The sequence below is a fragment of the Lodderomyces elongisporus genome, chromosome 6, assembly GCF_030384665.1.
Source record: "Lodderomyces elongisporus chromosome 6, complete sequence".
NCBI lineage: Eukaryota > Fungi > Ascomycota > Pichiomycetes > Serinales > Debaryomycetaceae > Lodderomyces > Lodderomyces elongisporus.
Genome location: NC_083678.1, coordinates 1,285,642 through 1,309,888, shown reverse-complemented (window position 1 = coordinate 1,309,888; position 24,247 = coordinate 1,285,642). Strand labels below are relative to the sequence as shown.

The window sequence follows — 24,247 nt, the reverse complement described above, 5'->3', positions numbered from 1 at the left end:
CACTCGACATTTTAACTTTTGGCTTAGTCGCGACAACGGTTTGGAAACTTTCCCCTATTTTCAGAATAAATCACTCCTGCCAGACCATATACTACACAGCAACATTTACACGAAAATATACACACCACCGAGTTACAACCAGTTTTTTTCTTTTTGATTTTGATTTTGATTTTAATTTTGGTCTCATATTCGCTACACCAGCCTATGACTAACTTTGAGGCTATACATACAAACAATTAGTTCCACTCCTTCTTTAAATTTCATTTAATAAATTTTATCCTCCAAGTATCGAATCAATTGAAATCTTTATTTGATAGACGCGATAGTGGTTTCGAACATGAATCACCACTTCATACCCAAATCCTCACCTTCGTCGCAGCATGACCAGCTTCTACAACAACAGCAACAGCTACAACAGCAGCAGCAAAATAGAAATAGGTCAGAGACATTGCCAACTTCGTTCCTTTCACGCAATCCGTTAACACCAAACAACTTGAATCGCATACAACCTCCATCATTGAGTGGGAGCCCAATTAGCATCAACCTACAAGAGAGCAAAGACCTTCTTTCGGTACCAAAGGATATCAACATCTCAACATCTCCATTAAACAACAATAGGTTTAGTGGCCATTTTGGTGGCGATACAAATTTGAACTATCTTCGCACTCTGCCTGCCAATCGAGCACGTTCGGGATCGCTATTCTCATCGCATTCGATCTGGAATGATGATCCACATTCTTCATCAAATGGAACAAGCTTGAACTCGGATTCCGGTGCCAACTTCTTTACACCTTCATCGAATGCGACTTGTAATAGCCACATGCAACAACAACAGCAGCAGCAACAGCAGCATCAACAAGCACAAGTGCAACAACTGCAAGAACAACAACTGCAGATTTTGAGAAACAGATCGCATACCATCAACACTGCAGTCCCCAATGTTTTTGCCGAGAATGACTTATATGTACCTGCAAGTTCGAATGTGCAATACCTATCTCCAAACCAGCAAAATGACGTGCAACTAAGAGTACGTTCCCAAACATATTCTGGCAGCATTCCACCAAATGCATACGAACGATTGAGTGGCTTGACACCTTCAGTGAGCCACACCAGCAGTATAAATAGTAATAGCTCCCAAACACATACCCATACTCATACCCAAGGTCAAGGTCAAGGTCAAGGTCAAACTCGAGCACATGCTTCAATTCCTGTGTTTGAAGACGAAATCATTTCCGAGAGTAGAGATGGCACTTTCAAACTGCCTTCTGCTGTTGAAGCACACGTGATTACTGCACAAAGATCGAGTGCCAGTCCTGACACATCGAACTCTGCACACACACAAAGCAATATTTTGAACATTATAAATAGACTTTCTGCATCAACAGACATGTCGATAATCCAATCACTTATGCACAAGTCAAAGTCAATTGCTCGTGACTATTACAAAGACGACTTTGGCCCGTTACCGGAACCCATTGCATCGCGCCAGTTTGATTCGCCAACTTTGCGCGACTTGCGTAAAATTTTGGAAAATAGAGAGTCAAATGCTTGCAAGGGAACAGACATTGAAGAATTTAACGACTCTATGTTGTCGAACGTGAACTTGGAGGAACTTTCATTGGCTATGCTTGATGAGTTGCCTGAATTAAGCTACGATTATTTGGGCAACACTGTTGTACAAAAATTGTTTACACTAGTTGATAGTAAGCTTATTAGGTTGATGATGGTGAAAGAGGTGACACCATACCTCACACAGTTGGGTTGCCACAAGAATGGGACGTATGCCGTTCAGAAAATCATTGCCACTGCACACGGCGAGTTCCAGCAAATGTATTTGATAGGTGCAAGCTTGAAACCATATGCAACCAAATTGTTTAATGACCAATTTGGCAACTATGTAATCCAAGGCTGCATCAAGTTTGGCGCACCTTACAACAATTTTGTGTTTGAAGCCTTGTTTGACAATTTCTTGCAAATCAGTTTGAACAGATTTGGAGCTAGATGTGTTCGAACCATATTGGAGAGCAGCCACGACTCAGGGTCGCTTACTGACGAACAAAAGCTTTTGGTGGCTGCACTCATTGTGCACCATTCAAACGAGTTGATTGTAAATGCCAATGGTGGTTTATTGGTTACGTGGTATTTAGACACGTTCCATGACTACGATAACAAAGTGAGGCTTTTAGTGGAAACTCTTATACCTAGAATCGAGCACTTTTGTGTCCACAAGTTGGCAAACTTGACAATCTTGAAGTTGCTAAATGGTCGTTCGAATGATTGGGTACGGGTGAGTCTTGTTGATGCCATTTTCCAAAACACAAAGAACTTGGAGTTTATCTTGCAGGAGAATAATGATGCTAATAATAGTGCCGGTCCACTATTTATATACAAGGTTTTGAGCAACCCGGCATTGACAGAATTGACATCACTGTACCTTCCAGCAATTAAGAGGATTTTAATGGAGGTCAACATAATCAACTACCACAACTACAAAAAGCTAATGGACGAGGTTGGATTATCAAACAAGTTTAGATACCTGAACCCTAAGCGAAACAGCAAGAGACAGCATGCAAAGCTGGGCAAATATGGTTTTTATGACAACAAATATCCCATCCCATACCCATTGCCCACAAATCAGTATGCACCACAGCAAACACCGTTCCAGCCAGTCGTAAATACTCAGCCCATGTACATGATGCCATATTATACAGCACAGGCGCCAGGACAAGTACCAGGACAAGCACCAGTGCAAGTGCGAGCACAAGGACAAGTGCAGGAGCAATTAGAACCGCAATCACACATACAGGGACAGGGACAAGTTCTGATGCAAGGGCAGACTTTTCCAAATGCACAAGCACATTCACATGCACATGGGCACGCACATGCACACGCTCCGCCATTCATATCTACTCAGCAGATGCTGCCTCGAGACCTAGCAGTGATGCAGCAGCTAGAACAACTATCACTAAGTAGTGCTGCTCTTGGATACACATCGAATCCCGGCACACCCACGATGCAGAGAAATCTGTATATCTAGGTTGAAAGAAAAACAAAAAAAGGAGGAAAGGGAAAGATAAAAAAAAAAGGAAAGGAAAGCTAGAAAGAGAAAGCCACAAAAAATGCAAAACTGCAAAACTGCAAATGTGCAAAGAAAAAGAGACTTAATGAATAATATTTAATTTCAATACTAAAATTTAAAATACATACACCAAAAAAAAGGACAACCTCTAAATCTTAGAACTAAAAATAACACATTTATTCCTCGTCTTCGTCACTCTCTTCCTCCTCAGCTTCTTGCAACCATTGCACGAATGGCTTTGCTGCCTTTCTCACCTTTTTAGAAATGTCCTTCGGTACGTATTTCTTAGAGACTTTGGATCCCCATGGAATAATAACCTCTTCGCTGAGCAAATCTCTGTCGTAGAATCCATGCAAAATCTTTGGAGTTTGTGGAATCAACTCTGGTTTTGTAATACCAATAAATCTCTCCAATCCTCCAAGCAAAGACTTTTCAAATTCTTCGGATCCATTGATCAACTTGGCCAACAAACCAACGTGTGGCTCGATTTGATTGAGAATATCCTCATCAAACAATGTTTGTGCCAAAACTTGCAAAGTTTCTGGGTCCTCAACAATGTCCAATTCAACAATCTTTTTGTAAATCTCAACATCAGAAGGCAAATTCTCAGTGGACTCGCCAGACTCTGAAAGGATCCATTCACCAAATTCATCAAACTTGCTAACTGTGGCATTCAACCCGCTCTCCAATTCTCTGGCTCTTGCGGCAATAGCCTCTTGAGACATGTCAACAGCCCACTCATCGTCCTTGATCTTCAACTCGGCTAATTGAGCGGCTTCGGCATTAATCTTCTTGGCCAACAAATCGTCATCATCATCATCACCTTCTCCACCTTCAACTGCAGCAGAACCGTCATTTTCATGGCCAGCAGCAATATCGGAAATCGATTTACCACCTCCAATCACGTTGGCAGTAGCAGTGGCGGACTTCTTACCCTTCTTGTTGTCTGGTGGGTTCTTGACAATGTATGAGTACAATTTGTGTTTTGGATCAACAATGGTAACTTTACCACAAGCTTTACAGTCTCTTTCCAAAGTGTCCTTTCCTTTAAGAACGATTTCGGTCTCTGGGTTCTTACATGATCCACAAAGAACAAACTTGTTGATGAATCCATCCAATGAGTCTTGTAATTCAGATGTATCGTGAGCACCATTGACCAAGAATCTATCGATTTGTGTTTGGGCACCCAATTCATAACCGAAAAACTTGACCAAGTATGATGGAGGACGGTTCAAAGCACGAGCAACTTCTCCAAGGTTTGGGATGGCAGTCTTGATACCGTTACCTCTACCTTCAGTCTTGGACTGGATAGGAGGCATTTTATAACGGTAAAAAGGATCCGTGTTGTCACGGCATATATTGATGAATGACATATTGGAGATGGATATTGGGTTTTAATCTAACAGGTCTATGTGGTAAATAGCTACTTTAATTTGCCATTGGGCTTTTTCTCTTGGTTTTTTATTCCGTCAAAAAAAAAGAAAGAAAAAAAAAGTAGGATGTTGTATATCCACGTCTTTTGAGCTTTTTGTTAGACAGGTGCGAAAATTTGAAAAATTTTTAGAAGCAAAGAAATAGAAAAAAAAATAAATAAAAAAATCAAACAAAAAAAAACAATCTACAAATCTGTGACTTATATTTTGTGTCACCACATCTATTTCAAGTCCAAAACAAAAAAAAAAATAAAAGCCCAACACACAGTGGGTGTTGCTACTTTGATAAGTTCTGCTAGTTTATCCACTGCTAGATTATACATTTTTTTTGATACTACAATGAGCAATTCAGATGATGAAGATGCCTACTTGTACGGCTCTGATGATGAAGAACAACCGAAAGTGAAGAAGCAGAAAATTGGGGCATCCAATGATAAAGAAGCAAGTGCGGAGGTAAATACAAAAGGAAATGGAGTAACAGCGCAAACGGATAGCAATGGCGACAGCAACGAGGATGTACAGGTAAAGGATAAGGGAGAGGAAGAAGAATATGAAGAAATAGAAGAGGATGAGGACGAGGAAGAAGAAGAAGAAGAAGATGACGACGACGACGATTTCAATATAATCATTGGAGATACAACAGCGAAAGCAGTATCAAGTACAGAACTACTAGATTCTGCTGCTTCTGGTCCAGCAACTTCAGCAACAGCTTCAGCATCTACATCTTCGGGAAATACACAGCCAACACAATCGACACAGATCACAACCAAATCATCCAATATTGATATAAATGCCGTACCCGATTACGAAGGCAAGCCACTCACGCAGCTAGACCTCGAGATATTCAAAACAAAGCCATGGCGAGCGCCAGGTGCAGACGTTTCTGATTACTTCAATTACGGGTTCGATGAATTTACATGGACAGCATATTGTCACAAGCAAGACAAATTGAGAGGCGAGTTTAACCCACAAAAAGTCATGGAGAATATAATGAAAGGCGCTGGAGGACCAATGCCACCACTACCAACATCGTCGTCTACGTCTTCTGCACAGCAACAACAACAACAACAGCAACAGCAGCAACAACAATTTACAGGCAAGAGTGGCTCACCAGCTGCTGGATCGCAAGTGCCACAACCGCCAATGGGTATGTTCCCAGGAATGATGATGCCACCACCACCACCTGGAATGCAATTACCTCCCGGAATGCAGTTTCCCCCACCTGGAATGCAGCTTCCACCAGGAATGCAATTACCGCCAGGTATGCCACCAATGCCAAACTTCAATTTCAATCCTAGTACAAATCAGAAAAAATAAGCCTATAAATTAACTCGTTATGATTTAAGTATTGACGTTAAATACTTATGTAAAGTATGTAGGTTACTTTTACTGACGAAAGTTTCTATTTTTTTTATATTCCCTTCATTCATTCATTCATTCTTTTTTTCTATGTTATTTTTTTCTTCTTCTCCTTTTAGGCTACTTGGTTATTCATCATGAGAACCACCCATGCCTGTCGTCTAAAACTATTTCTGTACACTATATTTTCCAAAATCTCGACCCATCTCTTCATCTCTTTTTGATTTGGTGCACCAAATTCAATAATCTCACCATTGGCAAACTTGATTTTGAAACTGTGCTCAACCAAGAGCGCATCACTAAAGTTTCTGTGTTTGGAGATTGCCAAATTCTCCTTATCCACGTACATCACATCAACAACTTTGCTAAGATTAATCTTGGCTCTTGTTTTGCGGCTGTACTCCAGGTGCGCTATCAAAGAAGTACCCAGCAATTTAAACCATCTCTTCTTCCAAATTTCACAATCGCCACCTTCCTGGTGTAAAAAGCCTTCGTATTCAACATTCATTTCCTTTCTCAACTCATCGATTGTATAGTATGCAGATTTGATGCTAGTAGGAAGTATCTCACGAGGATCGCTTCTGGGCACAAAAAGCATCTCAACCTCCAATTGAGCAATCTTGTAAGGTTTGCGTTGTGTTGTGGCATGACTATTAGGGTCTTTAACCGTCTCCCATTCATTGAAACAGTTCAAGTCGTATCTAAAAACACGGCCGGTAATTTGCTTCTCAAATTGCTCCAAGTCAACATAGCATCGAGCAAAAGATCCATCCCTTGCTAATTTATTAGCCCAACTATCATGCACTTCACTAGGAACATATCTCGTTGTAGTGATTATATCTTTTGATCCAAATAATCTACTGAACCGGTTGCGTGACTTGACAACTTTTCTTTCACGTACTTCAACCAATGTACCCTTGGGTTTTGTATAGTTAGCTTTCATGGTAATGATGAATTGCAACGAGTCACTGACGGTGAGTTCAAACTCCTTTCCAATATCAACCTGTGGTTTGTTCAAGTCATACTCTGGCGTTTTAACACAGTGCACTCCATTGTCCAATGCCATGGAAAATGTACCCTTTTGGGTCCTCAAATCTGGCAAGTTGATATTTTTCAAACCAACAACTCTGAAAAAGAGTTTACCTCTTTCACTGTTCTTGACCTCTTTGCTACTCTTGCGAATGTTTTCTTCTGGGGTCACTATAGGCTGCTTAGTCTCAGCATTTTGCTTCTTCACTGGTTCCTGAACAACTGGATATTGAACAAAATTGTTTTCTCCCCTCACCTTGGCATGAGCTAGCTCTTCTCCAGTAAACAAATTCTGCTGTGAGTTGAGTGATTTTTTCGGTTCATCATTCAATGCATTATACCTTACGGGAGATTCGATTCCGGTAATAGATCCATCCTTTCGAATTACTCTCACTGGCGATCCAATTTTGATGGGGCTTTTCCTTGGTGATGATTTTCGAGAAGGAGTAGTTGCTTTTATAGGCGACGAAGGCTCGGTAGCGACAGGGCTCTGCAATTGTGGCGTGAATGGAATTTGCTGTCCTTCTTGTGTAGGTGTTTGAGTCTGTTTTTGAGGCTGTACCTGCATCATCGGTGACTTATCTGGAACGTCGACTTCCTTTGGCTGCAACACAGACTCCATGTCCAACTTGTCTAGCATATTCAAATCAGCTGCGCTTATACCCAGTGTTGGTGTCGTAAACTTGGTAAAGTTATTGTCCAAGTCAAAATCTGGCTCTGGCAAAGTATTGTCGGTAACGATATTGCCATTTGTGTTTGCGTTTGTGGTTGTGTTTGTGTTTGTATTCGTGATTGCTACAGGTGGAGCATGAGTAGAGTGACTCATAGGAGCAGAAGGATTCTTGGTCTGACCAAGTGGAGTAGTAGGCAATAAACGATTGGTTCCTTGATCTTTTGAAAGTAACGTTTTTGGCGACTTTTTCAACTCGTCAGCAATATATGGCAACACATCGCTTCCAGCACTTATACTACGCCTCTTACCAACAGAAGGTTGTCTCAAGCTGGATGCTTCGGTTTCAGCATCATGGATAGATGCTGCTTGTTGTAATTGGTCAAATGAGTCGTGCAACGTGGTTTCTACTGGCATTTTGTTTGGCATTCTTTCAACAAGCTTGGCATTGGTGTATTCTTCCTGAGACATACCCTTTTTAGTGCTGAGAATACGGCGAACATCGTCTCTATCCATACTTGGCAACGTCTTCATTCCCTCGGCACGAATAGTAGGTCGTTTTTGAGGTACAACATCATCGAATATGTCATTGTACATATTACTTGGTGAGAGAATTGATGAAGACCTCTTGATCTCGAAAGTTGGAACTCTAAACCTGGATTTCCTGGCTGTTTGTAGAGTCGAGTTTTGCGCATTCTCTGATTGAGGAGTTAAAATTCGTTGTTGTTGTTGTTGTTGTTGTTGTTGTTGTTGTTGTTGTTGTTGTTGTTGTTGTTGTTGTTGTTGTTGTTGTTGTTGTTGTTGTTGTTGTTGTTGTTGTTGTTGTTGTTGTTGTTGTTGCTGCTGCTGTTGCTGTTGCAATTGCAGTTGTTGCAGTTGTTGTTGTTGCAAGTGTTTCTGGTGCATCCATGGCCTGGAGCTCATTGTTTTTGAATGGCGGATCTCACTGTAGGTTCTTGCCTGGGGTGGTTCCACCACTTTTGGGTCATTTAAACTAGAAAGCACGGAATGGGTATTGATATATGAGCCACTGCTTTTCCTTCTCGCGTCATTATTTGAATAACTGGAAAATTGTAAATCTTTAAATCCAGAATCCTGCGATAATTCGGGTAAGAATGAAGATACATGCAAGTCATTGAAGTCGGGACTAACAACTCGTCTTGACATGACATTGATCTCTTTGAATTTCTTGGTATTCAAATGACTGGGCACTCTAACGTTATTTGTAGACATGTTCTTCAGTTGTTTCCTTCTGGCTTCTTCCTTCTCTTTCTCTAATTCTTTTTCTTCTTGGTATGCAGCAATGAGTTGCGTCGTGGGTACTTTATGAATCTGTCTCTTTTTCTGTTTTTCTTGCTGGTGCCAAATGGAGATAAAGTTATCAAGCTTGCCCTTTTCAGGATCGTGTTCTGCCGATAACGATTGTTCAAAGTCTGAACTCTCAAGATTTCTGGTCACTTCGTCAAAAGAGGAATAGTTATTGGTTTCAACTGGCGGTAAGGTGATATCCTCTGTAGTTGGTACGCCGATATTGGAGGAGTTTGCCAACACATCATCTTTTTCAGAAGTCAGATTCTCATTCTCAATCTCTAATCGAGCACCATGCATTGGTTCAGTCTCGTGTACCACATTGGTTTCTAGTTCCGGCTCTTTTGAGTCATGTACCTCTTTTGCCTCTGAAGCAACCTCAGAAACTCTTTCGCCTCCACCATCAACAAAATTAATCTTGACCGCAGTGGCTGTAAAGATTTCTTGAGAAGCATCATTAAACTCTTCATGCTCCTCTTGTTCCTCATGTTCCAGTTCATCGTGCACTACTTTGTGGTCTTCTTCGTGGTTTTGTTCCTCTTCCTTTCCGGATTCTTTCTCTTCTACCACCAAATCCGACCTGTCTTCAAACTTATAGCTTGTATCATCATTATCTTCTCTATCGCCATCATGACTATCCTCAAGCTTCCAATCACTATCATTGTGGAATCTGATAGACATTCTAGACTCTTCTTGATGCAAATTGTCATCCTCAGTGATTTCGGTTTCCTCGTCATCATCTTTTTCTTCAACTTCCTCTTCTCCCTCTTCTCCATATGAATGCTTTCCCTTGCCTCCTGCAAGTCCTAAACGTGCTAATTCTTGGTCTACTTCCTCCTGAGGAGTAAGACCCGTGATTTTAGAAATATGAAGTTTGGATTCGGATTTGATAACGCGCGTTTCAACAAATGAGGAGATTATCTTGGGCTCGACGCTTTTAGGATCACGCTCGATTTTAACTTTACTAATTACTTCCAGCGGTGGAGTCGAAGGGACAACTTGTTTGGAAACGTATTGATCGTGTTCAATATCTTCTTGCTCGCTGTCATCATACAGTTGTTCTACCTTAACCTTGATGCGCTGCTCTTGCGAGTCTTCTTGTGGTTCTTCTTGTGGTTGTTCTTGTTGTTGTTGCTGCGGCTCAAGAGTCATTTGAGATGCACTGGCACTATTCAATAGTTTGAGTATCGATTGCTCAGTTGTGTTGTATGACCTATCAAACGAGTCCATATTTTCTTGTTCCTCTATCTGGATACTAGAGAGTCTTCTCGAAGATAATCCTAATCCATATTCCGGTGCTTGTGCTGTTGCACGTGGAGGTAAATCGTCTATAGACTCATCGCGTGGAAGAAGCGATTCAATAACAGCATCGGATACGCCTCGTACACCATCGTTTAATGACAATCCCCTATTTCTCTTGGTTGGAGAACCAGGAACCGAGCTCAAGCCACGATTGTCGTCACGTAACGACTGTAAAGAAGATTGAGACGACCCAGACGACCTCAAGTGGTCCTCTTCTTCATCCGATAATCTTTGCAATGACTCTAATGGGTTTTCAATATTGGGGTTGGGAGTTTGTAAAGCGAATGATAGCAGGTGTATACTTTCATTTGTCTTTGACTTTTTAGCCGCGGCAAGTTCTTCCAAATGCATATCGAGGCCATCTCCTTCACTTTGAAAGCTTGGTGATGGATCAAGCAGCTGATGATGATGATGATGATGTTGTTGTTGTTGTTCACGATGACTTTGCAAGTTTTGATTAGAGTAAGATTTGCTTGGGGAATAATCATCTTCTAAACTATCTCTCCTCTGCAATAATTCTGTAAATGACATTTTGCTAGTATGGGGTGGAAGTGGTGGTGGCGGCGTAAATGTTTCATCTTCAGAAGGTATCAGTGGCTTAGTCCACTGATGATAAAGTGGAACTTGCAAAGCAAAACCATTATTGATATTGTCCATGTTCGTGTTCTCGTCCGAATCACTTGTGTCATCAAATATCCCATTCTTATTCTTTCCATCAGGGTAATGGTGGATTTCTGGATTTGAAGCTGTAAAAGCCACTTTCTTTGGTGATGAGCTGGGCGTTTTGCGTAGAATAGACTTGCTTGGTGAGTTATTGATGTATGTAGATTTCGTAGTCAAGTCAACTATTGAGGTCATGGGAGTTTTAAAAGAAAATTCATCTACAGGAGGAGATGCATGCTCGAAATTCGTATCATTTTGAGCATCGGTGGCAGTAGCAGGTGGCTTGCCCACCACTGTTTTTTCAATTCCAGGCTGTTCAAATTGTCCCCATTTGGCAATTGTATTCTGAGCCTCCATTGAATCGTCAAAGTCAAAGTTGAGACCCAAAGATGTTTTCAAATCTGGAATATCACCCTGTTGATGTTGTTGTTTTTGTTGCTGTTGTTGTTGCTGCTGTTGCTGGTCTTGATCACTGGTATATGTGTCTGAGCTCGAATTTGGATCTGATGGTGAAGATACTTTAGTTGATGGTGCCGGTACTGATGCTGGGAACTTCAATGGCTTGGTGGGAGAACTATTTATCGACTGTGATTCTTTATATGTGTGATCACTCAAAGTTCCTCGATCCTCTTCTTCTTCTTTTTCTCCACTTCGCCTCGTATTCTTTTCTAATAATTGGTTCATAGAAGCTGTTAAATGAAAGAAAAAAATTTCAAGTTAGTAAACGAATTCATTGGTCAAATACAGGAACGAACTTCAATAAGAACGTTGAATGAATAAAAATTAGAAAATCTGGAGAATCTGGAAAATCTAGAAAACATACCATTATCTATTTTGAACATATCGCCAGTACTCACGGATGGTGACACATTTGCGACTAAGCTCTGTGCTTCTTCAAATTGGGACATTTGGTTGCAAGATTATAGTGAGTGTGCCAATGTTTTAAAGTTTGAAGAGACAAGTTTTTTATAAAAAAAATAAACGGTTGAATGAATGTAAACTTGTTGAACAGTAATTTGTAAGTGAATGAATAAACTTATTGATAAATGGGGGAGGGGCGGTAAACGAAAGAAAGGTTTGGAGATGAGATTGTTTTTCGTGGGTGGAGCTAATGACTTAAACTTGTTGCTACTTGTTACTTGTTTATCTTCTCTTTCTGGAGCTTGGGTACACACTAGCGTAAAGGCCCAAATGACTCAATAGGCTCACAAGCCTATGTTTTGTTTTGTTTTGTTTTGTTTTGTTTTGTTTTGTTTTGTTTTGTTTTGTTTTGTTTTGTTCTTTTGTTAGAGTCGTGCGCGATACGTCAAAAATGTTTTGCGTTGTTTACATTTTCAACTTTTTCAAATATCTGTCTCGATTTGGATAAACACAGCCGCAGCATGAGAGGTTTGCATTTTTTCTTTTGCTTATTTTGGCTACTGTAAGTAATGGTAAACAATTGTAAACAACAAGTTCAATCTTTTATATACAAAAAACGGATGGTTCAGCATGGGATCAATGGGTTTGCTAGTTGAAGTTCTTTTCTTTCTTTTGTCTTTTGTTTGGTTGAAAGTAGCATTTTCAACTCAAGTCTTACTTACAGAAGAGCGCTAACAAGATCCGGAGAATTTAAGTTTATATATATTTTTGCAATGTATTTGCACAAAAATTATAGGACATTTGGTAATCAACATAATTTAACCCTTCTTTTACTCTCTTCTTATTGTAATACTAGTTGTAGATTTGTAGATTTGTCGGTGCTTTGGTTTCAACAAACTACTGTTCATTGACAAAAAAGAAATTTGGGTTGAATAAAACAAATCATTTACAAAAATGCATTTATTGTATCTTCACTCTTCCCAACTTTTGTCAATATATCACCAATTGTTATTCTTTTATATCGTTCTTTCAATTAGAGAGAAGGCATGCACAGGCTCGTAAAATGCAGGTGCTGGTTTTTTTCTTTTCTTTTTCTTCTTTTTTCCTTCTTTTGCGTTTTACGACATTTGCAACTTAGCTTGACAAAAGAAAAAAAGAAGCAAAGCGAAACAGAACATTAACAGAAAGAAGCTAGAGGATCTGATATGAAGTAGGTAATGAAAAAGAAAGGAAATGCTCAAAACCTTTTCAATAGTTCATTACCTCACTGGCTTGATGCCTCTAAACCATAAGTTGATCTTTTTTGAAAAATCAATTGTACTATTTCTAATCTCTGTCCATTTTTTTCTTCACACTCCTTCCTTCTGTCCATAGCCTTCACCCTCCTTCCTATTACGTTAATCTGTACCTTTATGCAAGAAACTGTCAAGCCGTCGTTTCCTCCCTTTCCAAAAAAATAAAAATAAAAAGTGAAATCAAAAAAAGTATATCCAACCTCCAAAAAAATAACTGGTATAAGCTTATTATAACTACAAGCTCTTTTTTTTTCTTCTTCTTCTTCTTTGTTTTTTTATTCAAACTTTTGACTCTGTTTTACTTTCCTTAATCAAAAGTATAACAATCAAATTTGTTTTCCATTCACTATACACGCTACTAAGGAAACTGCTTTATTATATTATCAGAGGATCACCACAAAGAACTCGCAACAAGAAATACAAGAGAAAATAAACTTAGACTGAGTAAGCAAAAAAATATTGTTCAAATTATAAGAAATTTTTTTCTACTTTTCTTCCTTTTCTTTTCCTTTACTAAGAGTTACGAAATTATAGTTGGCAATTTCTACAGTTGCCTGGTTAGTCTTTCTTCAATAAAAAAAGGTGAAAAATATTTATAATAATCTTTTGGATATTCTCCAATTTGAAAAAAAAATAATAATTTTGATGATTTTCGTGATTCTGAAGATTTGGATGACTTGATATCAACAAAGCCCGTGGCGTCTCCTCTATTTCTTTTCTAGCTTTACCATTTTCCTATCCCTTCTTCTTCTCCTCCTTCAACTTTTTCTGTTTCATCTTCCCACCCAGTACCTTTATCTGTACCTTTGTACAAGGAGCTCATTTGTTGAACCACCAAGCATAGTCTAACTGCTCTTTACTTTATAATGCTTTACAAATCAGTTATTTCTTTGGTACTCGCAACCAGTTCTTTAGTTTGGGCAGATAATGATACCAAAACCAAAACTGCAAAATTAAAAGACACCACGACCTCAATCAATCCATGTTCGCAAAGAACTACACTTCGTGAAGCAACTGCCATTCAACAACTAATTGCGTGTGAGACTTTGGCTGGCGAAATCATCATTACTGGCAATGAAGTTGTTGCTCTTGACTTGTCCCAAGTTGAAGAGATTACCGGAGATGTCAGCATTCGCAACTCGCCTTCAATAATTTCTTTAAACTTGAACCGTTTGGAAACCATTAGCGGTTCCTTGGTGTTGAACAACAACACTCAATTAACCTCAATCGATTTAACTTCATTAACCGATGCAGATAATTTGCAATTTATTTCATTACCGGCATTCTCAACATTAAACTTGAACCAAGGCGTTAGAACCGCTGGCAGAGTCGTCTTGTCTGATACTGCATTGGAAAACTTGAATGGCTTGGCTGCATTTGATACTATTGACTATATGAATATCAACAATAACAAGAATATGATCAATGTTGCATTTTCCAATTTGGAAACTGTTAAGGACTCCTTGATTATTAGTTTCAACAATGATGATGCAATTGTTAATTTAGACTCTTTGAAATGGGCATCCAACTTGACGGTACAGGATGTTGCTGAGCTTTCTGCACAAAACTTGACTGCTGTTAATGGTTCTTTGCAGATTAGTTATAATGGCTTTGAATCAGTCAATTTGACAAAATTGACCAATGTGGGCTCATCATTGCAAATATTTGCCAATGACGCATTAATCAGCTTGGATTTGCACCGTTTAGAGGAAATTGGCGGTGAATTGAGCATGTTCAACAATACTGAGTTGGAAGATGCACAAGATTCATTTGAGAGTTTGGAAAGAGTTAGGGGTGCAGTTAGTATCTCTGGTAATTTGGTGAATTTCTCAATGCCAAGTTTGAACAGGGTCAATGGTGATTTCGAATTGCGCTCAACTTCTGAGGATCTTGATTGTTCTGAGTTTGACGAGTTGCATGATGAAGGAAATATCGAGGGCCACAATTATGTTTGCTCACATGCAGAACAACTGGAGACGTCAACAGCTCAAGCAACATCTGATGCCACTACTGGCAGTTCAGATACTTCCCCAGACAAAGAAAGCGCAGGAGAAAGATTGTTTGTTCCCACAATCTTTGCTGCGGGTATTGTAGCAGGTTTTTTCTTTGCAATCATGTAAAATGTATTGGCAATTCTCAAAAGACCTTGTTTAGTAAAGACTAGCAAGATCCAATGTCACTGGGATAGTGTTTACTCAAATACTGTCCTCCAATTTTTGTTCATTTAATTTTTGAAGAAAAAGAATGAAGTAAAGCAATTAAATACAATATAGTTAAACAGAATAATTTACCATTAATATATAATTAAGTATATCTATTTTAAAAGGAAGTGCAAGAAATTTTAGCCAGGTTGTAGAATGAGAAATTCTGTAATACATTACTTACAATTATTTTGCAGCTTAACAATGTTTTGGCAAATGCAATATTTTCATGAAGAGATTGACCTTAGAGTCTTTTGTCAAATGCAAAAGAATGAGATAAAAAGAATAGTTATCTGTGATTCAGTTTTGGATTCCACTGTTTTTCGGAAAATAGAAAAAAAAAAAGAATAATTTGGTAACTCAATCTATAGAGCACGTGATCAATTTATTCCCCTTTCTGGTATAGTTCATAATTGCAATTGCTCAATCTTTTGCTCCCTTTTTCATGTTCTTTTTTTTGGATCTTCCTTGCTTTCAAACAGCAATTGTATTCATACACACACACACACAGCCTACTTTATATCTTAAGCTCTTGAACAAGACTTTTTTTTGTAATCTTTGTATACTGCATATCAAGTTATAGGCCAATGTTTTGCTTGCTTTAGCAGCATTATCGGCAGTAGTTGTGTTTTTGTTGTATTAAAGAAAGTAACAGAATTTATTAATAGAAACAACACAAAAGTGAAAATAAAACCTTTACTAAAGAAAAAAAAAAAAAAAAAGAAATTAAAGATCAGAATTCTTCCATAAACAGAAACTTTTTTGTTGAAAATTGAAAATTTCATTAATATTGAATCACCAGAGAAACAATAGAGAGGAAGGGTTCTTTATTTAGTTATTAATTTCAGGAACAAAACTTTTTCTATGAAATTTTAGTTCAATTTTTTTTTGTATTCTTCTTATAACTTTCTCTTGATAAAATAAAGATCACATATCTATTTATAGAGCTAGAATCCTAATCACTCATCTTACAAGTTAAGTGAATAGTCAACTCTATATCTTATTGTATACACATACCTACAATCACACATCATAAATTTTTTGGAAATGACAGTTGAATCGCAACAAGCTGTAATTGAAAGCTTTAAAAAAGCCGGTCAGGACCAACTCTTTACCTACTTTGACTCGTTGTCCGAAACAGAACAGAAAAAACTCATTGACCAGCTATCGACTATAGAAGATCCATCTGAATTAGTCAAAACAGTGCAAGAAGCTATCCAGTACTCTTCAAACTCCTCGTCAAGAAACATTACACAGCTTCCTGATGAATCAACAGCATCAACAATTGGCCTCGACAATGACACATATGAGCGTTGGTCGGAATTAGGTTTCAAGGCCATTGCCAATGGCGAAGTTGCCATTCTATTGATGGCTGGTGGCCAAGGTACGAGATTAGGATCAGATGCACCAAAAGGCTGCTTTGACATTAATCTACCATCCCACAAGTCACTTTTCCAAGTTCAAGGTGAAAAAATTTTGAAAATTGAAAAATTGACTCAGGCCAAATACGACTTGAAAGAAACTCCTGTAATCACATGGTATATCATGACAAGTGGTCCAACAAGGGAGTCTACCGAAGCATTCTTCAAGAAAAATAACTTTTTCGGCTTGCAATCTACACAAGTAAAGTTCTTCAACCAAGGAACATTACCATGTTTTGATCTCAATGGTGAAAAGATCCTTTTGCAATCAAAAGACGCCATTTGCGAATCACCAGATGGTAATGGAGGATTATACAAAGCATTGCAAAACGATGGTATACTCGAAGATATGGTCAACAAAAATATTAAACACATCCACATGTACTGTGTCGACAACTCTCTAGTCAAGGTTGCCGACCCAGTATTTATTGGATTTGCCATTGACAAGAAATTCGACTTGGCTACAAAAGTTGTGCGCAAGAGAGACGCAACTGAAAGTGTTGGTTTAATCGTGCTTGACGATGACTCCAAGAGACCATGCGTCATTGAGTATAGTGAAATCTCACAAGAATTGGCTGAAAAGAAGGATCCACAAGATTCAAATAAGCTTTTCCTTCGCGCAGCAAATATTGTCAACCACTACTACTCAATTGATGTGTTGACAAAGATGATCCCCAAATGGATCTCGTCTCAAGAATACTTGCCATTCCATATTGCTAAAAAGAAAATCCCAAGCATGAATTTGAAAACAAACGAATTTTACAAGCCAACTGAACCAAATGGTATCAAATTGGAACAATTCATCTTTGACGTCTTCCCCTCAGTCGCATTGGACAAGTTTGGATGCCTCGAGGTTGATAGACTGGATGAGTTTTCGCCATTGAAGAACGCAGATGGCGCAAAGAACGACACACCAACTACATGTAGACTGCATTACTTGGCTAGAGGCACAAACTGGGTGAAAAAGAATGGCGGAATCTTGGAAAATGAGGATGATGTCGTTGAGGTGCTTCCTTCAACAAGTTATGGTGGAGAAGGGTTGGAATTCGTCAAGGGTCAAAAGTTCAAAAATGGTGATGTTATTTAAATTAGGTAAGGAACTTTACTAAATATAAAAGGTTTTTTTTTTTAAAAAAAAAAGAAAAGTAAAATAGAGGAAATTAGACATATCAGTAGGAAAGGAGGTGTATTCATCTATTATTACATTCCTTTCTTTTCTTATTTTAATCTATTCTTTTTTCAATTAAGATTTTTGCTTTTATAATATAAACATTCAAACTTCATTATGCTAGGAGTCGGTTCATTTGCTCCACAGTGTAGTCCAAGACATATGTCTCCTCAATCAAATCATCCAATCGACTATAGTGACGCTCATTATATGGAATTATACTCTCAACAATCTTCATAACGCCCGGAATCTCAATAAGCTTGTCGATACCGAAACTGTGCAAAATAACATTCAACAAGCTTTGACTAATTTCAAAAAATTTAAAGTTAACATTCCAGTCACGAATCTTTTTAAACAATGTGATTAATTGGTCATTGTTCAACTGGCAGATTGTGGATTCAAGCTCCCTTGATCCAATAGGCGAGTCTTCATCGACATTGGCTTCGATACAAGATTTAATCACGTGGTAAAGACGCATCGAGTGGTTCAATGTCAATGCCAAAAGGAATGCATTGCTCCAATCCTGATTCTTCATGAAATTACTCAAACTCTGCTCTTGCTCAACTTTATTTTTCTCTTGCAACTCTCTCAAACGAACTTCTTCTGCAGTATTATCCTTCCACATGGTGAACTTACCCACAGCATCCGCAGTGATAAACTCGTCACCTTCTTCATCTTTAACAGCCAACGCCCAGATTCTGTCAACATGGTTATCAAGCGTTTTCACCGTTTCGTCAGACTTGTAATCCCAAATTTTAACCAACCCATCGGCACCGGAGGAAATCAATTGTGGAGTAGTACTGTTGAAGAATTTTGCTCTGTGCACAGCATTTGTATGGCCCTCAAAGGTCTTTTTACATGCATAATCGTTTAGTGACCACACTTTAACGGTTTTGTCTCCACTACTAGTTGCGAGCAACTTGTCATATTTGTAGAAATTGACATCCCAAAGACCACGTCTGTGACCTTTCAACACACCAATGGTCTCACCAGACTCGGTGCTCCATACTTTACCTAGCTTATCATAAGAAGCAGTGGCGAAAAACTCATCATTAGGAGAAATATCAATAGAATTAATATCTTTGTCGTGTGCACGTCTGGTGTATACCGAATGCTTAACAGTTTCGCCTTTAACTTTTGGTATTTTCCATTTCTTCACTGTAAGATCATTTGATCCAGTGATTATAAAGTTCGGAGTCTCAGTCAGTTTATTCAAGCAAATGGCTGTCACCGAACCCGCATGGCCTTGGAAAGTGGCAAACGGTTCAAATTCTTGTGTTTCCTCATTCCAAGACCAAAGTCTAGCTTCGTTATCCTTTGACGCAGTGGCAATCCACTTTCCATCAGCAGATGCATCCAATGCATTAATGATATCCTTGTGTGCTTCCAAAATGGACACTTCAAATGGTCTTTCTAAATTCATTATCCGCAATGCAGGAGAGTTTGTAGCCATGGCAACAAAATTATGGTTTGGCCCAACATATCTCATATCTGCAACAACACCTTGGTTACCTGCAATCTTTCTCACCACTGGGATGTCAAATATCTGATCAGCTTCAATCCTCTGGTCTTCTTGTTGCAAATCCAATTCAATCAACGTTTGATCGCTCACAACGAGGTAAACATTTTGATCTTGCAATTTGATTGCGTCAACAATGACAAGCTCCTCATTTGTCTTTAATGGTTGTTTCGATTTGGCAATCAACTGTCCAGTCTTGATCTCCCAAAGACGTAACATGTTTTCCGATCCAGCGGTGTAAAAATATTGTTGATCATTCACGTATCTGATAAATCCACTTGCCTCGATTTGCTCATTGATGGGGAAGGTATTGATTGGCTTAAAATTCTTGGTGCTGTAAATTATCGCAACCAGATCTCGTCCCGCAGTTAAGAAATACTCGTATTCATCATCGAAAGCCAAGCCTCTAACAGCCGAGGCATGTTCTTTAATGGTATGACTACACTTCTTTTTTTCCAAGTCCCAGATTTTTACGGTTCCCATAATATCTGCTGAGGCCAACCTCCAATCCTGTTCATGGGGCTCGCCATTAAATGTTAACGCACAAATGGTTGTTCCGTGACCTTTTAATGAATGTGATGCAAACCCTCCTTCAATATTCCAAACGGTAACAACACCATCGGAGCCACCAAATGCAAACAAGCTAGATGACGAGTCGGAAGCCGACATGTAAACTGGTGCTGACATTCTATATGTTTTTTGTGTCTGTTTATTTTCAACATCGATGATCCGTAGCTGTTGCGATTGTGAGCAAACGGCAAGATATCGTCCATCAGGAGTCATACATAAACTTGTAATCACTTCATCTTCTTCTCCAAGCACTGTGTAGTAAACTTCATTGGTATCGAGATCCGTAATGATGACATCTTCATTTTGCGGTGTTGCCATGTATTGCCCATCTGCCCTGTTAATCGCTGCACTGGCCGAACCAATATAGACAGGCTCTATATCCTTCAGTAGATATGTAGTTTTCAAACTCGTACTCATGGTAAAAAGGCGGTGGTTATGTTTATGTTTATGTTGATGTTGACGTTTCTGGTTCTGGTTTCTATTTTAAATAGGATGTAGCTGGTACGTATGTTCGAAATCAAGTGAAATGTTTGTTGTGTCAAACCTGAGTATACTTGGTATAGTTTTTTTTTTCTTCTTCTTCTTCTTCCTTTTGGATTGTGCTAAAAAATTTCGATGAGCATCGCACTGTGCGCGCATAATTAATGTGCAAGAGAGAAGGAAAAGAACCAAAACCGAGAAACAACGTGAATAAAAGACGAATAATTTTACTGAATGTGCTAACAGGGTGAGACATAATGTAACAAAAAAATTGTTTTCTATTCTATTAACACGTTTATTTGAAATTAATTACATTCTTTGGATCAGACATTAAAGACAGATGACAATTTTTTTTGAATCCTTCCTTTGTTTTGCTTTGTTTTATATTTTTTTCTCCCTTTTCTTTTCTTTTCTTTTTTCTTTTCTTTCTTTTCTTTCTTTTCTTTTTGCTCCCTTCTCTTTCATTTACATCCATTCCATGCCCAAAGATTTGGCAGTATTCTGCATATACATCTCTATATAATCCTCCAAACCTTTCTGTTTACCACCATACTTGTCTCCTGTAAGCCATTGTCTAATTCTAATAAGTCTAAAGATGATACCGGAAACAATCATGCTAAAGTCAATCTTGAGCAAGTCCCACCGGTCAGACCATGTCAAGTTGCCATCTTTGGAAAGCACAGTAATGGCTTCCTTGGTCAAAAGATTGATTCTGTTTACTGGAGAGCCAAATTGCTGGTTCAAGTTCTGAATCATTCGCATTGTTCGAGACAAAAATGGCAACTCTTTTGGGAACTTCAGCTCATCTCCTATAAATGACTTGAGCAAATCTGAAATGTCCCTTGTATCATCTTTCGAACCATCTTTATTCTGTTCTAATTTTACTGGTCTTAGTTGCACAATTGTAGCAAAAATTTCGGTAGAATGGATCCCCCAGTCCCGTCCAGTTTGCTCAACACCTTTTACATTCAAGACAAATAGATCTTTCCAAAGTTTGCAGTATTGTAGTCTAAACTTTTCAGGTAAATTTATGTATAAACCATGATCGAGCAAGACCAATTGCTGCTTACCGTTTTCATCAAATCTCGCCAAAAGATTACCTGGATGAGGATCAGAATGGACAAACCCGTATTTGAATATTTGTCTACCAAACAACTTGATATATTGGGACATTGTCAACTTCAAATCATATTTATTATTAATCAATTCGTCTTTATCTGTAAGCGCTATGCCATCAACCCATTCAGCAGGAAGCACTTGTCTTGTGGTCAATTTGGGGAAATTTTTCGGGATCTTGATATTTTCTTTTTCCAACACTGGATCGTTTTCAATAAGCTCAACCAAGCGCATTGAGTTGTGCATCTCATGAACAAAATCAGTTTCTTTCACCAATTGTTCAGATACGTAGCTCGTAAACATACTTAGCGGGATGTCGAATACTTTTTCATAGACTTTAGAAATAAATCTGTATACCCAAAGATCAACAACTATTTGTTTATCGATGTAATCGTGTTGCACTTTGAGAGCCACTTTGGCGGAGCCTAAATTTTTGCTTAATTGAGCCTTGTGAACTTGTGCAATCGAAGCACTAGCAACGGGAATATGATCGATCCACTCAAAAATCTCACTTTCATAATTTGGACCCAAGTTTGCTTTCAATACTTGGTCCACCTTGTCCCACGAATCGAAAGGAGCTTCGTCGTATAACTTGGGGAATCTCACTTGGTAAGCTTTTGGAAACAATGCACCCTGGTTGGCAATTGCTTGTCCTAGCTTGATATAGAGCCCCTTGTTTTGCATCAACATTTGCAAGAGGCGCTCGCTAGCAATCTCGTGTAGATCATCGATGCTCTTGTAATTTTTGGAGTCCTTGCCGTATGCATAAGCAATCCAGAGCAAAACGTACAATGCACGGGCAGATCTAGTAATTAAACTAGCATTAAATTCTTTGTCAATGATGTAAATAGTCCCTGCACCGGCAATCACAGCTAATGTGGAGTATAACACTCGATCAGTTTTAGTAGATTTTCCGTGGCCATGACCAGCACTTCCACTTCTACTGCCACTTCCACTACTGCTAGTACTTAAAAACCTGTACGGTCGTCCGTGAAACTGTATTTGTTTTAGAGTAACTGCTCTATTTGCATTAGTGACTCCATTTGCTTGGGTTGCTACTCTTTGAATCTTGATCAAACCTAGAGTAAAATTCCTGATCCCCAGCCATGATTGTGCAAACATTAAAATAAGGTGCCAAATTGTTTGTTTTTTATATTCAGTGTGAATCTACAGGTGTTTTCTTGTGCTTGTAGTATTGGAAACTTCCTACGATATTGCTGTGAATCCAAATTTCTAATCTCATGTCCATGCATGAAGTATAATTGCGCTCTCCACTCTCCAAGTTGGTATAAATTCCGCACGCATCCAAAAGTCAAAGAATCTTCCATCTTTCTATGGCGGATCGCGCGCTCATGAAGGTCGGGGTGATGCGGGAAGAATTACTGCTTCTAAGTCTTGATATCAATAACCAGATTGTCAATAAACTACAATTTTTTGGTTTATCTTGCAAGTGGAAAGTATAGCACAAGCATAAATAAACATTGAAAGCAGATGGAAACATCTGAGCTGAGATTGAAAGTATTGATTAGGTCTTTATTGTTGCAACACCTCAAAACTTCTCTCTTTCTCATATTTGTTCCCGTTCTCGTTCAAGTTCTCGACCTCTTGCCCCGCATAAGGGATACCTAACCGCTGACCACATGATTGTGTACTACTGCATTAGATGATCAAGTATCCCCATATCCAAAATAACTAAGGAAAAAGAGAAAATAAAAAATAAAAAAAAAGTTAAAAGAAAAACCTTCCGGGCTAGATGTCATACTTTGCACAGGAGCCCAGTATTTACTATATTCACTTCCCCTTCCTTCCCTTCGTCCTAGTCCCTCCTAGTCCCTTTTAATCCTTCTTTCACTTTCATTCCACACATTATTAGTATTGTTGTTGTTGTTTCTATTTCATGTACATTCTTTCAAACAAGAAAACACTCTGTTCTCTGATCATCTAATATTTTTTTTTGCAACTATATAGATTTCCTATTAGAGAGTCCAAGCTCGGGTGATTTCGTGTGTAACTAAAAGGCGAAGAAAGTAGAAAGAAAGAAAAAAAAAGTCGGTTCCAAAGTTTTCACCATTGTCGCACACTCACACTCTTTCACTTTCACACTCTTTCACAAACAATTTTTCTCCATAAAAATTACAGAATCCTCTACCAAAGACTCCAATTGGAAAAATTATATTAAAAAAGAGACACATTGTACTCTATAGCTCACACCAAATTTAAGTTACATAATAGACATAAATACAATATATATATATATCCACAAGGAGACTATATCTATATTTATTTACCCATAGAAAGAAGCATATTGTTACTAGTCCCCTACACTGTCTACAACATCAATTAGTTGTCTTCTATTTATTCAAAACATACATTTATACACATATAAAACTACAAAATTGAAATTACAACTTCATTCACATTAATCAAATATGCTTTCACGTCAACTAGTAAAACCTTTTGCTTCATCACTCCGTTCATACACTACAGTAGTGACACCAGCTGCTACTTCTACTGCAAAGCCTAGGAAAGTTGGAGCATTTAGAGGCGGCTTTATGGGATTCCTCTTGGGTGTTGCTGTGACTGGTTTTGGATCATACTATTACTTGTTGGATCAATACAAATTCACAAACTCCGTTGTTGTTGCTGACGTTGTTGCCTTGCAAACCTCAATTGACAACTTGGAGAGACACATCAAAACCTTGGAGTCAAAGAAATAAATGTTTTAGGTAAGAAGGGGTGTGTTTTGCTATGTATACTGAATAGGATAGAAATG

General features: G+C 38.5%; 7 protein-coding genes across 7 annotated transcripts; 3 read left to right on the top strand and 4 right to left on the bottom strand. All coding sequences in view use genetic code 12, as the record gives it.

Annotated features, from left to right (window-relative positions):
• Nucleotides 1–337: 337 nt before the first annotated feature.
• PVL30_004968 (uncharacterized protein) lies at nucleotides 338–3,037 on the top strand (the record flags this gene model as incomplete). The annotated part of the gene is made up of 1 exon (XM_001525074.2): nucleotides 338–3,037. One exon carries the CDS (start codon nucleotides 338–340, stop codon nucleotides 3,035–3,037), a length of 2,700 nt encoding a protein of 899 aa, XP_001525124.2.
• A 218-nt stretch (nucleotides 3,038–3,255) lies between these two features.
• On the bottom strand, nucleotides 3,256–4,435 carry TIF5 (eukaryotic translation initiation factor 5; the record flags this gene model as incomplete). The annotated part of the gene is made up of 2 exons (XM_061119639.1): nucleotides 3,256–4,366; nucleotides 4,431–4,435. The coding sequence occupies 2 exons, from the start codon at nucleotides 4,433–4,435 to the stop codon at nucleotides 3,256–3,258; spliced, it is 1,116 nt and encodes a 371-aa protein (XP_060975622.1).
• Nucleotides 4,436–5,986: 1,551 nt separating this feature from the next.
• BUD4 (Bud site selection protein bud4) lies at nucleotides 5,987–11,527 on the bottom strand (the record flags this gene model as incomplete). Its single annotated transcript, XM_001525071.2, has 1 exon — nucleotides 5,987–11,527. The coding sequence occupies one exon, from the start codon at nucleotides 11,525–11,527 to the stop codon at nucleotides 5,987–5,989; it is 5,541 nt and encodes a 1,846-aa protein (XP_001525121.2).
• Nucleotides 11,528–13,865: 2,338 nt separating this feature from the next.
• Nucleotides 13,866–15,119, top strand: PST1 (protoplasts-secreted; the record flags this gene model as incomplete). The annotated part of the gene is made up of 1 exon (XM_001525070.2): nucleotides 13,866–15,119. One exon carries the CDS (start codon nucleotides 13,866–13,868, stop codon nucleotides 15,117–15,119), a length of 1,254 nt encoding a protein of 417 aa, XP_001525120.2.
• Nucleotides 15,120–16,247: 1,128 nt separating this feature from the next.
• On the top strand, nucleotides 16,248–17,708 carry UAP1 (UDP-N-acetylglucosamine pyrophosphorylase; the record flags this gene model as incomplete). The annotated part of the gene is made up of 2 exons (XM_061119638.1): nucleotides 16,248–16,253; nucleotides 16,365–17,708. The coding sequence occupies 2 exons, from the start codon at nucleotides 16,248–16,250 to the stop codon at nucleotides 17,706–17,708; spliced, it is 1,350 nt and encodes a 449-aa protein (XP_060975621.1).
• A 196-nt stretch (nucleotides 17,709–17,904) lies between these two features.
• utp13 (U3 small nucleolar RNA-associated protein 13) lies at nucleotides 17,905–20,295 on the bottom strand (the record flags this gene model as incomplete). The annotated part of the gene is made up of 2 exons (XM_061119637.1): nucleotides 17,905–20,252; nucleotides 20,292–20,295. 2 exons carry the CDS (start codon nucleotides 20,293–20,295, stop codon nucleotides 17,905–17,907), a joined length of 2,352 nt encoding a protein of 783 aa, XP_060975620.1.
• A 528-nt stretch (nucleotides 20,296–20,823) lies between these two features.
• PVL30_004962 (uncharacterized protein) lies at nucleotides 20,824–22,517 on the bottom strand (the record flags this gene model as incomplete). Its single annotated transcript, XM_061119636.1, has 2 exons — nucleotides 20,824–22,435; nucleotides 22,513–22,517. 2 exons carry the CDS (start codon nucleotides 22,515–22,517, stop codon nucleotides 20,824–20,826), a joined length of 1,617 nt encoding a protein of 538 aa, XP_060975619.1.
• Nucleotides 22,518–24,247: the final 1,730 nt, after the last annotated feature.